General features: G+C 32.9%; 1 protein-coding gene across 3 annotated transcripts; it reads left to right on the top strand.

Moving 5' to 3' along the window:
- The first annotated feature begins 512 nt into the window (after positions 1-512).
- LOC111993094 (WUSCHEL-related homeobox 11) lies at positions 513-2,811 on the top strand. 3 transcript variants are annotated; one of them, XM_024024954.2, is made up of 3 exons: positions 513-1,191; positions 2,016-2,155; positions 2,616-2,811. In XM_024024954.2, exons 1-3 carry the CDS (start codon positions 627-629, stop codon positions 2,631-2,633), a joined length of 723 nt encoding a protein of 240 aa, XP_023880722.1. In that variant the 5' UTR covers positions 513-626; the 3' UTR covers positions 2,634-2,811. The 3 variants fall into 3 exon arrangements, with proteins under 3 accessions (XP_023880722.1, XP_023880721.1, XP_023880720.1); XM_024024953.2 differs by having other exon boundaries at positions 514-1,191; positions 1,980-2,155; XM_024024952.2 differs by lacking the exon at positions 2,616-2,811 and having other exon boundaries at positions 514-1,191; positions 1,980-2,191.
- Positions 2,812-14,206: the final 11,395 nt, after the last annotated feature.

The following is a 14,206-nucleotide window of genomic DNA, read 5'->3' as shown; positions in this document are numbered from 1 at the left end:
CAAGTTTTGCTTACCACACTCAATTCTAAATGTGTATATTATGTTTTTATTCAATAAATATTTAAATCAATTAATATTTTTTTTTTTACATTTCTTATTTATATCTTTTTTGCACATCCCATCCCACCACACTTGGCTTCTCACTCACTTAACACTCCACAATTGTCCATCTTCTTTTTCTTTTTATTTGTCCATTAATCTCGAAATAACCATGTTAGGGATTGAAAATACTTCTAATTTATCAAGCTCTACAAGGGTTTTTCCCGTCCGAAAAGTGAACATGACAAAAACAAGTCACCCCTAATCCGATCCTACCTTGCCCTAATGACATCCCTACCTGTTTCCATATTGAAAAGGTTTTTGGTAAAACATGGGGGTAAAACAAAAAGTGTATAAGGTATTGAACTATTTTGGTCCTAGGTGATCAAATGAAGAAAATCAATATATTAAGGGTGTGTTTGTAATTTCAGTGTGATAAAATATATTCCCTTTATATATATATATATATATATATATAGCTTCATCCTCTTAAAGCGGTTAGTATATGTGTTCTTGTTGCTTCTGGTTTTCCTACCTAGATTTTTGCATCAAGAACCATTTCATTTTTTCTTTTTCTTCTTCGAGTAATGGAAGATCAACAAGGGCAAGAGGCTAACAGTCCAAGCCAAGGCTCAGAGAGAAATGAACCAGTGAGATCAAGGTGGACTCCCAAGCCAGAGCAAATCCTAATACTAGAGTCTATCTTTAACAGTGGGATGGTTAATCCACCCAAAGATGAAACAGTGAGAATAAGAAAACTGCTTGAGAAATTCGGTTCAGTTGGGGATGCAAATGTTTTCTACTGGTTCCAGAACCGACGCTCAAGATCTCGTCGCCGACAACGCCAGATGCAAGCTAATCTTGAACAAAGAAATCAGGCTCAAGCACAACCACAACTAGTAGTCACTAGTACCGGTGGTGCAACTCAGTTATTTGAGAGTAGCTCTGGTTTTAGTTTTGGGCCTTTATCATCACCTTCGTATCATCTGGGTTCCTCTTCTTCTTCATGTGGAGTTATGGGCAACGACGTTGCTGTGGACCAATGTCCTTTTTCAGTCTCTGGTCAGATGGGTTTCCCAGAAATCGAGCAAAGCTCGGCTGTAACGCCTGGTTTATGTGCTTCCGATACTTCAAATTTGCAGTACCAATCTGGTAAATGCATGGCTGATGATTCGGTCTCGGTCTCTCACATACCCTTTTTTTTTTTAATTCAAAATTTACAATATCTGGAAGAGGATTTAAACCCTCATTTTAATAAATAAATAAAATGGCATACCATTAAATTACAAGATTCTAAACATCTCTCACATAATTAACTTCTTATATAGTTTCAAAAAATAATATATACATATATATATATATTTATATTCATTCTCTTTAATTTATCATTTAAGTAATTGTTTTGATGTTTTCATCTTGCTTGGAAATCCCTTTTTCTTTGTCCCTCTTAAGTACTTTTTTCCCTTTTCCCAAGTTAAGTTACTCAGTGTAATTATACTTTGTGATATAATATAATTATTTACTACCCTAAGTCTTCTTTCTAAAATAATCTTCATTGAAATTCAGAAGTTCAAAACACTCTTAGTCTTTGTCATCAATTTTAATTAGGATGACTGTTGGTGAAAAAAGTAGCGACTTTTCACTGATATGACAGTTTTTGTGTTTGATTCGAAGTATGAAAATTGCACTTTCCCGTAAAAAAATGAGAGCTCTTTTCCATGCACTCCTTTTCCATAATTTTTCCCCAAAGAGGAAAAGAAAAAAGAAAAAAAAAAAACCTTACTTAGTATAGTACCTTATATAGTTTACAGTACTCCTTAATTTCCTTTCCAAGATCTTTGTTGATTTAAGAAGAAAATTCATGATCTCAGAACTAAGAATTGAGAATTTAATTCCAAAAGCTCAACCTTTCACCCTTTGATTCTCTTTTCTTTGTTCAGGATTCATCACAGTTTTTATTAATGGGGTTTTAACAGAAGTTCCAAGGGGGCCACTTGACATGAAAGCAATGTTTGGTCAAGATGTAGTGTTGGTCCATTCCTCTGGAGTACCAGTACCTATCAATGAATTTGGCTTCTTAATCCAGGGCTTGCAGCATGGTGAAAGCTATTTCCTGGTAAACACTTCAACAAATTAATTTTCTGTAACACTTGGAACAAAATTCACAACACGCCCCCCTTCTTCACCTCTCTCTCTCTCTCTCTCTCTCGTTCTTCTTCAGCTATTTTTTCCGTTATAATCACTAAAAAATTTCCTCATGCTCAAATTAGTTAGTATTGGAATATAGTGATCTCTCTCTCTTAAGTATTGTAAATTCATGTCCTAGTTTAATCAGTAAAAGATTCCGAAAGATGATTTCTACTATTATAAATTTATAATTCAAAATTCCTTTAACATTTTTTACTAGTACTTGATGTTTCTAAGTACAGTCTGGTGGTTATTTTAAGGAGTACTTACTATTTTTTATGGGTTTTAATTTTTCTCTCTCGTAATTTCTTTCTTATTTATTTATGTTGGCACAGTTCATGCAATCCAAAAAAGCAGCTAATTTAAGATAAATACAATTTTGGTCACAGGTTTCAAGACCAACATAGGAAATAAAGCTGCACCAAACAGTGGAGCTTCGAACATCTTTCTTCTTTTTTTTTCTTCTTCTTCTTCTTCTAACATCTTTCGTTTTCTTTTCCTTCTTCTGCTGTGACTACTGTCTAAGCTTTATCTATGTGGTTCTGGGATACTTATAAATTAAAGTGTTATTTTGTGATTACTATACTCATTTCTATATTCTATATCTACTGCATTCTATTTGTTCTTATGTCAGTTCTAGACTTCTTTTAATATCTCTTTTTAGGGTAAATTATGATTATGATTTTTAAACTGTGTTAGAATTTCATTTTCATCTTCGAATTGTAAATTGTATCAATTTACTCAACTGAGAAATTGCTTTATAATTGAGGGATTCTAAGCTTTGATTCTTACTATAATTCTAGATTGAAGAGGGCAAGGATTTGTATGATTTTGGCAATCAACTTTGGCAGCAAGTGAGGTCAAAGATAAAGTTGAACTCTTGTAAAAACTTTACTAAACTAACACATTTGATATTTAAAAAATGACATGGAAGTCTGATTAATGGTTCAATGTCAAAAAAGTAATTTGGCCTCCTTATTTTCCCTTGTTTTATGTTAAAAGACAGTTTTAAATAAAAAGAAGAAGAAGAAGGAAAAAAAAAAAAAAAAACGATGCAGAGAGAGAAAGATAAATGATTTGTGTTTTTAGCTTGACATTTTACATACACAGTAAAAAGATCCTTAACTAAGACATTTTTATTATTTGGAATTTTGTATTACAAAGAACTAAATATATTATATGTAAAAGAGTACATCATGGTCTACTTAATTTTGGGAATCTCTCCTAACATTTTCTAATGTCCCTCTCCTTTTCAAAGTGGAGGCTTAACGAAAGCTTGAGTTTGGAGGAAAGTCTTCACTACAAAGAAGATCTTAAAAACCCATTGAATGAATCAAAAGCCATTAAGAAATTTTTTTTAAAATAAAAATAAAAGATTTGTTAGAGTCATATTTTCTATGTATTAATTTATCATTTGACAAAATGCACTTTACTTGTAATTAGGTAGATCTAAGTTGGATTTTATATATTAAGAAGTATGTTGCTTAGAGACATCAAGTGGTATCATTAAAGACATGAAGATTGATTTAAGAAACAAGTGAGGAAAAGCTGATTTAGTGAAGCTTGACACTAGTATCTTTCGAGGTTTAACGAAGAAGCTCGACACAAGCTCGATATATCAAGACTTATGAATTCAGAATTCTTAGATTTGAATTTTGGTCCATGATGACTTAAATGATTAGGATTTCTCTCTCTAAAACCTTAGTTATATATAAGGCTTATTTTAAAAGTTATCAAGTACGAAAATAGAGATTCAGAACTCATATACTCTGTAAGAAGCTACTATGTTTGTAAGTCTTAGGGTTTTGTAACCAAACACTTCTTGATCTTCAACGTCTTTGATGTGAAGAACTTTGCAACCAACAGCAATCAATTAAGTTGTTAGAGTTAGTCACATACTGGGATCCGTGCAAGGGAGTTAGTCACAGATTATAGATTTGTGCAAAGCGAAGAAGTCTACTACACAATCAAGTCTAATTAGGTATAGGAGCGAAGATTCAGCTATAGGTTAGTATTTTGGGATAGGCTAGGGCAGTGGTAAAATTCCTCATATTTATAACTGCTTGATTATTGATTAGTAGATTATTGGGTGTGGTGACTTGAAATTCGCCTGGTGGGGTTTTTGTCTTGCGAGAGGTTTTCTCTATTTATCAACAAATCATCATGTTAATTTAAATTCGCTGCATTTAGTTTATTTGGCGATTTATTGGTGCCCCACGATTTGCATGTAATTTGACATAATTAATCAACTTGGATAATTAAATTAATTAACTGGGGTCAATTTTTATTAACCCAACAAAATCATTGTTGAAGATAGAAAGACCCGCGTGATGCATGTGAAAATAGTGACATGCTACTTGGGCAATGAAAAAAAACAAAGCAAGAAGAAGATTGAACAAGAGAATTGGAAAGAGCTCTAGCATGGTAGCATAAATAGGTATGTGTCCAACACTTTAGGGGTAAGGATGTATAGAAATTAGATAGTAGGTCAGACGCATAATTAGATAAAATGACGTGTACGTGAGGGCTTTAAGTGCATGTGAGACACATGGAGGATGTCTACAGAGGAGGAAGTGGTGCGTGCAGCCACAAGGAAGTAGATGATTAGAATTGCAATGGTGCTTAAAGGTGTGTAACATTGAAACGAAAATTTTGAGAGGACTCAGTTGCAAATCTAAGGAGTCTAGGTATAGATGAGATCCTCATGGATTTAGATCTTAGGTGTGGGCTATGATGTTGAATAGAAGCGACAATAAAGGTTGATGAGTAAAAAAGATTGTGGCTATGATACCAACTTAAAATAAAAGGAAAATAGCACGTACAAAATGATGTGGAGAGAAAAGGCCATAGGACTAATGTTGTTCGGCCTGACATCCTACATCTAAAATAAAAACCCCTTAACTACTAAAAGTCCTAAGTATCTTTATTATTCATAAGTATGTATTACAATGAGCTCAATGTAGGTATATAAATATACAGGCCAAAATGGGCGAATACCCTTTTCGTGTAAACAAAGTGGCATTTTGCCCTCTGTCCAAAACTAATTAGGGAAATGCCTATATTTTGTAACTCGATTTTCTAAAAATCGAGTTTTTTTTTAAAAAAAATTTGGAGTCCTATAGTGGCGTTTTAAGGAGGTTATAGTGACGTTTTAAGGACTTATAGTGGCATTTTGTAACTCGAGTTTTATGAAATTGAGTTATAGGCAATTTTTTTTTTTTTTTTACCTATAACTCGAGTTCATGGAGCTCGAGTTACAAAACGCCATTATAGATCCTTAAAACGTTACTATAGGCTCCTTAAAAATGCCACTATAGGGTTTAACTCGATTTTGAAAAAATCGATTTTCAAAAAAGGGACATTTTCCTAATTAATTTGGAAAATGAGACAAAATGCTGCTTTGTTTGCACGAAAAGGGCATTTGCCCATTTTCTCCTAAATACACAAGGTCTAGTACAATTACTTGTAACTTATGATATTCTACAAAACAATAGTTTAATTATTCATGGAAATATCTTAATATATAATATTGTTAAACCAAGTTCTATTCCAAAGGAACAAGAAGGTTTATCATCTTAGTATTGGAACAGTATCAAAAAAGCAAAATGATGTTGTGACATTTAATAAATACGATGTCGTTTCACTTAAGTCAACTAAACACGCTCTCCACATGATGCCGTTTTATAACAAGAGCTTCTCATTAAAGGTTGTGACGTCGTTTTGATCCAACTATTGGGAGTGATTCAAGATTTAGTTAGACATTGTTCATTATAACAAATTTCATTCAAGTTGATTATTCCGTTAGTTAAGAAGAGGGAAGGACGTTCTCTAATCATGTATAAATATCTAATCTCAATTGTAATAGATCATTAAGTGAGAAATATGTTTCAATTTAGTTTCTCTCAATCTCTCAATCTCTCGCTCTTTTCCTCATTTTCTTTCTCTTTCTCTCACTTTTTTCACTCATTGGTTTAGTTTCAGTTTAACTTCTTCGAATTTTGAAATTCATCAATTATAACATATTCAAACAAGTAGCAATACTCAAATTAGTTAATATGGGAGTACCCAAATTATAAGATAATTTTTTGATTGTTCCATACTCAAAACTTTAGCGAAAGTATAATATTATTTCTTTTTTCTTTTGTGTTTTGATTATAGTATCCCCTAACATTATGACTAAAGTTAGGGGTATTACAAATTTTACAATATAATTCTTACAAACTAATGTGTTAACTTTTAAAGAAATAAAGAATTTATGTATTATTTTGTTGATATGAAATCAATTACATTCTTTACCACGTTAGATTTTAAACAATTTTTAATAAAATTGTTTATAGCTTAACATCTTCACTTCTCGTTTATTAATGTACTAGGTTATAGTCCTTACATATGCACGAAAATGTTTAACAATAGTGATGGTGAGGTGATCTTACTCAAGTGATGATGTGGTTATCTTGATTTTTGTTTTGAATATTATAAATGGGCCACTTGACACCAAATAATGAAAATTAAATGGACATTTCATGTGAAATTATACTACACTTAGAGACTAATTTAGTTTCAATTTGGATTATTAATTTAGAAACTAATTTAGTTTGATTATTATGTTTTGACTTGAATATAATATGTATGATTCGCAATTCCTGCTGTCAATTAATTCTTTTCTACTCTTTGTATCTTGGTCAAAGTTTGCTCATTTTGAACCGGGAAAGACTAGGGCCTTCCATTGAAAACTTGAAAATTGTCCTGCCCTTTTATTAAAGCAGAATGTAGATTTATTAGGGTCTGTTTAGCGTAGTCAAGTTGTGCAACAAAAAGAACACACTTAAGCATGCCTGAGATGTAAATATTATATGAGTTTACTTTTCATTAAGATCAGCAAACATGCAGGACTTTTTAGTTCAACTAATGATGCTTTGGTCCCCTAAACTGAAATTGAATCAATTACAATGCAACATTTTCTATTCTATTCTTCAGAGAAAATTGAAGCTTGCATCTTTACCATCTGACCAACTCCGCTAGAATGGGATTTTGCTTTTTTCTTTTTTCCCCGCAGCTTTTAACATCAAGTGCTGTGTTAGAAATGAGATACATAGGTATTATGGAGTACATGTGACTTGTTTTTGAGTTGTCCTTCTCTTAATTATACTCATTCCATCTCTCTTTGGAGCTAACAAGTCAAATGTATAGCATTAAAAAGCTCTTCAGATACTTTTGAAAATGACGGGACATAGTGAGTGTTAGTGTACATGTGACTTGTTTTTGAGTTGTCCTCTTAATTATACTCATTCCATCTCTCTTTGGAGCTAACAAGTCAAATGTATAGCATGAAAAAGCTCTTCAAATACTTTTGAAAATGACGGGACATAGTGAGTGTGAGTGTACTTAATTTGAGCTTTTGCCATTGATGGTTTCTACTTTCCATATCCGACAATAACATTTTTTAGAGGGGGAAAAAAAAAAAAAACTAGTTGGTTAACGTAACATGATTTTAAAAAAAAAAAAAATAAATATATATATATATATATAATATATATTTGGTAATTACATAAGGTAGTTATTAATAGGTATTAATTATTATTGTTTTTGAATATGAATATATCATAGTGTTATCAATTTATTATGATTATGTTTGTATATGAAACTATATATTCTTCTCCTTTTCAAAAAAAAAAAAAAACTATATATTCTTCTCTATATATTCTATTATTTAAAGATATTATAATTAATATGGTGTGTAACACTATAAGACCTTAGAAGCTTATGTGCCAAAATATTAAGATATCGACTAAAATTCAAATGTCTTCAACTTTATATATATATATAGTACACACACAAAAGAGAAAGTTTAATAAAATTTGGTTTTTTATTTTGTTTAAATAGTAATTTAAAAATTATAGTAGTTATTAATACATAATTATTATGGTTGTTGTTAGGTCCTAAAACTTTAGGAACTAAATGTATTAGAACTTTATTATGTATTATGTTGACAAACCATGATCAAAACATAGAGTCTAGGTTAGGCTTGCTCAAAGTGTGCTTATTTGTAAAGTTGGAATCAAGTGATTGCAGAATTTATTGGACTAATTTTAGATCGATTGAAAATTAGGTTCAATCGATTGAACCTCATGCAAATTAATTTTTCTGCAGAATTTTCAATTCAGCCCAAGCCTGTTTTACGTGTAGGGTTTTATATTTTACTTCGAGTATAAAAAGAAAAACCCTAGCTACGTTTTAGAGGTTTTTGATGTGTTGTGTGTTGAATCTCTTGTAAGATCTAGAGGTATTTACCTTCATACACTCTTAGGGTTATCAAAATTAAGATTCATGTCAAGAACTTGGTGATCTTTAGTTGTTGCATACAGAACTTAGAGAAGATCCGAAACTTTTGAGTGGAGTCTCAAAGTCACAAGTGGGAGTACTTGTGGATGCAATGAATCAAGGAAAGAAGTAATTCGTGGACTCGGAGCTATCATGTGGTCATGGTAGTAATTTTTCTCTGAGGTAGTAATAGGATGTTAGTGGTCTAAATCTTATTGTATAAACTTCAATTCTTTCATAGTGAATCTGTTTTACCTTGAAGATAGCTAAGTTAAATCCTCTCCAGGTTTTTTACCGGTTTGGTTTTCCTGGGTTATCATATCGTGTGTGTTGACACCTCATTCTGCAACCCACATTTAACCTCACATGGAGGGTAAAAGGGTCATTTTACCTTGAAAATATGCGTCTTGATTTTGGTCATCATATCCTTAATCTCATTTCACCAAAATGATCTTGATATTATAACAATCAAATCGACTAGTCATAAGCCCTAATCGGACCATTAGATTGAAAGTTATTATCAAATCAAGTTTTAATGGCTGAGATGCATTATCACAAATTGAGTTTGACTATATGTGATTATGAACAATTGATTCCAATTGGTTATAATTATAATCAATTTGAGATTAATAATGTGTCATAATTTGATTGGCTAGGACTACATTTTATGATAAGGTTGTATACACTTAATTAATTAGATAGTTAAACATTAATTACTCAATGAGTAATTTGTGCAATTATCTTTTAATTAGAGCAAATTTGGAACCAATTAAGTCTGAAATGAGAGTGATTGGAGCCATTTAATGTTAATTGGGATCTAATTTGGGACCTATTAATATTAATTGTGCTGAAACTATTTTCTAACAAATAACCTCTGCTTACCATTTCATCAATATCTCTTAGAATATTTTGATTCTATGAATGAGGTTAATTTTCCCAGAAACTAGACATCTGGGGGCTTTAATTTAAGCATAAGAACGAGATAATTCTGATCATAATTGAGTCAAATATGATTTTTCAAAATTGGCTCTACATGTTGTTACAACAGTTACGGGAAAACAAATTTTGGCTTACTTCTCACTCCCACCAATTTCTCCATTTAATGCACCAGATTTTTTCCAAGGCTAAAATAAGGTCTAGGTTCGTGATTCTTTATCAACCCTTATTAAATGACATTCTATTCATATTTCCTCTGCCACTACTATATAACCCCCCTCTCCTTCATTCCAAGACACACAAAAACCCACTCTTTTCTCCTCTCTTGAGTTCTAGGAAGTTGAGTAGTCTTGTTGTATCTTGGTTTTCTTAAGACTCAAGGTATTGAGTGAGACTCACTCTTTCTCTTCTAACTCTTCTTTTCCTCCACCCTTAGGACATCCTTCAAGAGTCTTCTCCTCCACCATATGGATCTTGCATGAAGGTATAATCCTTTTCCCTAATTGTTTTTCATGTTGCCATGATGAGAGTTTAAGATTAAAGCATGATAATAATCATTTAAATTCATTTGAATATGTTTGAATGTTTTTAATTGTTCTAATATATTTTTTACATGTTCTTGGTTATTCATTACATGTTCATGCATAACACTAGTTTCGATCTTAAATTCACATCAAAAACATAAAAAATATGTTTGTTTAATAATTCTTTTAAATTCTTGAATCTAGAATATCACCACCCACACACATTCACTAGAATTTATTTTTCTATCAAAATGAAATGCTTAATAAATTGAATTAGGGTTTATCACATGCACATACTTCAAATTCAACAGGCAAATTGATTGATAACATATTGGGTGATGTGATATGACTATTGGCCACCATAGTCTAGAAGACCAGTTTCACCAGGCAAAGTGGGTGCCTAACACCTTCCCACTTTATAACATAGCCTCTGAGCTTAGATCAAGGGTTGATAGACCAATGTTTATCCTTGTAATTTTCAATTTCTAGATTGTAATTAGGAAACAAAGTTATGTACTTTATCTGAGATTGTATCTAGGATCAAAGTCATGTAATTTTCCTATGATCAATATAAATTCAATTGAAAATTAATAAAATGAAGAATTTTTCAATTTTGGTTTTAATATTTATCCCAATAATTAGATAAGTGGCGACTCTATTGTAAAACCTTTAATCTAAAGGGGAAAATATAATCAGTTGAACCTCCATTTTGGGAGGCAATAACATGACTCCACCTATTCACGTAGGTTTGGCTCAACATCCTAAAAAAAGGGGCTGGGGGCGTGGTCTTTCATAGTGGCGACTCCACTAGAGATATTGAGGGTTAAGCTTCAATTAGGTTATGGTGGCCAACCATGTCATTGTTTGTTTATTGCTTTTTTTATATAATATGTCTAATATGTCATTATATTTGTATATCATGCATCATTTGCTTGAATAAAATTTATTTTATTTGTGTGCTAGCCCGAAATCCCGGTAGTATTAGTCGTGGATTGTGGTCTTCTTGAGACTCACATACCTAGCGGTGAACCTACCACCCATCGCGACAAAGATCATCATGGTTATGCCATAGTGGTTCATAAGGACAAACTGTACTGTTCGGTTCAACGCGGCGCTCCTGGCGTCACAAGTTAGAAGGAACGACGTCCTAGCTTGTGGGGACTTTTAACTTACCTTTTACCCATGTTGTAATGACCCATAGAACTTACCTTTAGGTCGGTCCATGTAAATTGCATTGCATTATGCATGTGTTTGGCCGTTGTTTGAACCATGATAAGCTCAAGTTCAAAGCTTGAGCCTATCATAATTGTTTGTACCATGTATGCTATGAAAAAACTCAAGCCCAAAAGCTTATGATTGAACTCTACACAACATGGAGGCCAATTTGTTTTTCTAGAGAAAATATAACATATGTGCTTGCAGTTTTCCAAGTGCAAGCCCACTCAAGTGAAGGTTTAGGCCTTTAAAGTTCAAGCTCATCGTCAAATTCATTTGCCAACCCAAACTCATTCCTTGTAGCCATGGTTGAAGAGAATACATCAAATGAGCCCATGACTAACTTCCATGAATTGTTCAATACTTTGGTGGCGAGCCAAGCCCAACTTCATGAAGAGTTCAACACTTTGAGTCAAAAGCTCAAAGGAAAAGATACTGCCACTTTCCAAAATGATGAGAATGAAGCTCAAGACCTACAATTGACTGAAAGTGAGAAAAAATTGAAGGAGCGCTTAGATCAAATGGAACAACTATTTCAAAAGTTTCAGTGGAAGGATGATGCCATGAACTTCCATTCTCTTTCTCTCTTCCCACAAGTAAGAGCTCCACCAAAATTCAAGATGCCAAGCTTGGACAAGTTTGATGGGACAGGATGCCCCAAAGCCTATTTGAAGATGTACACAAGGGCCTTCCAACCCTTGGGAGCTACTGAAGAACTTTTGGCCCAAATGTTCCAAAACACACTTACTGGTGTTGCACTCCGTTGGTTTTTGAATCTTGAAGACTCTTTAATCTATACTTGGGAGGAGATTGGCAATGAGTTTTATAACCAATACAAATACAATACCGAAGTGGATATTATTAGGCATGATTTGGAGATAACCAAGGAAAAGCCCAAGGAAACTTTCTTAGTCTTTTTCACAAGATGGAGGGCAAAAGCAGCCTAAATGACAAATAGGCCAACGAAGAAGAGCAAATCCAAATGGTGGTGAAAATTTTGTTGCCCATATACCACAAACATCTCTTTGCCCAATACTTTCCCAACTTCAAAGCCTTGATCATAGCTAGTACTCAGTGGAAGATGTTGTAAATGAAGGAAGCTACACTTCTAAGAAAGCAGCAGCCTACACCACCAATGAGGAAGCAGTCAATGTTGTAGATTCTAAAGCATCATCGACTGCCAATCCTAGGCCTCGAAGGAAGTTTTTTGAACTCCACATACCCATGAGCCAATTGTTTGAAAGGCTCAAAATTGAGGGATATCTTAACCCACTTCACCCTCACCCTCATCGAAGCCCGCTGCCAAAAGGGTACAAGCCACATGAGTTCTGCAAATATCATCAAGAATCTGGCCATCAAACAAACAAGCGCATCAACCTGAGACATGCCATTCAAAATCTAATTGATGAAAAAGTTATCACTCCACCTTCATCCACTGGTCAATCAGACTTTGCCTAAGTTCAATTCCACAAATTGTTGAGTAGAATTTTTTTTTTTTTTTGCAATAAATTTCATGATTGGTGCATTTTCATGCTTGTTTTTGTTTCATTTTTTTCATTACCAATATAAAATAAGCAAAAGAAAAAGAAAATCAAGATTTCCAAATCTCCCCCCCCCCCAAAAAAAGAGAAAATTTTTCCACAAAAAAAAAAAAAAAAAAAAAATTCTTTGGACTAGGGCATTGAACTTCCTAGTTACTTTTTCAGAAAGGCCCAATTTTTTCTTTCAAGGATTTCAAGATTAAAAAAGAAAAGAAAAACAGAAGTCTCCTTTTCAAAATGGTACATAAGGATCCCTTGGACAAAACATTTTCTAAATCTTGATGTTTAAAGGCTTGAGCAATCAACTTGTACCAAGGAATGGTTAATTTCATTTGATCAATGTAAAGACTTTTGCTACTTGACTTAGAATATAAGAAGAAATGGTTTTTAAAGGCAATCAAAAAGAATACATCCATCGGAAAATCCCAAGAATCCATGCCCTTGATCCAATTTTCAAAAGTCTTTTGTTTCACATCATTAGAGCATTCATACTTTTTCTTTTAAGATGAATTTATTAAAAGAACTTGAATCACTGTGCCTACAAGCAGGCATTATTAGAGATTGGAGGCCATCTTTGGTTAAACCAAATTATTTCCTATTACCTAGAATGTTCATCATCCATTGCTAGCCCATTTGAGCCTTTAAGCATTTAGCCATTTTTTGTATGAACCCACTAAAATCTAAACTTGGGGTGGGAAAAATTCAAAGTATGCATGCTTAAATATCAAGTTGAGGAGGAGTCGACCTTGTAGCTTTGAAGCTAATTGATAAAGCTCTCCTAGAAGACATGAAAGACAAGTAGAGAATTCANTCAAAAAAAAAAAAAAAATGGAAATTAGTTTTTTTCAAAAAAAAAAAAAAAATCTTTTCCAAAATCCAGTTCTCTTGAATTACGTCTTGACCTAATCGTCTATGAAAGTGGTACGTAGGCAGCCTTTCAAAGGCCCGATCCCAATCACCTAAATAACCTTGGAGAACAAATTCAAAACAATGTGACAAAATTGTTTGGGTGCATGTTAGGCTAAGCTCATTTGTTTTGCATTAAGCGTGCTTAAACTTGGGGAATTGACCTATTTATATTGTGTGCAAATATGTTCTTCTCGCATGAAAGCATGTTTTCATTTAAGGCATCAATTCTTTTTTTTTTTTGGCAAGCATGTCCACACTAAGGGCATTGGCCAAAAATGTTTTCTTAATAATTGGTTTCTAACAAGCTAGAGAAAGAAAGATATTTTGCAGGAACCAATGATCGCAGACCATGATCTTCTTTCATGTTCCCTAATGGTTGCGACATCAAATGAACTCAGGTTCAATCTAAGCATGTAATATGCCCTAAACTAGGGGCATTGGGTAAGTACTTCCAATTCATTTTAATGAAAAAATTCATTGCTAATTGAAATTATCTTTTTATAAGAACTAACTAAGGACTTATCTAGCAATCCA

Source organism: Quercus suber, unplaced genomic scaffold (assembly GCF_002906115.3).
Source record: "Quercus suber isolate HL8 unplaced genomic scaffold, Cork oak 2.0 scaffold_225, whole genome shotgun sequence".
Taxonomy (NCBI): Eukaryota; Viridiplantae; Streptophyta; class Magnoliopsida; order Fagales; family Fagaceae; genus Quercus; species Quercus suber.
The sequence above is the reverse complement of the archived record's forward strand: the minus strand, read 5'-3'. Positions and strand labels throughout refer to the sequence as shown.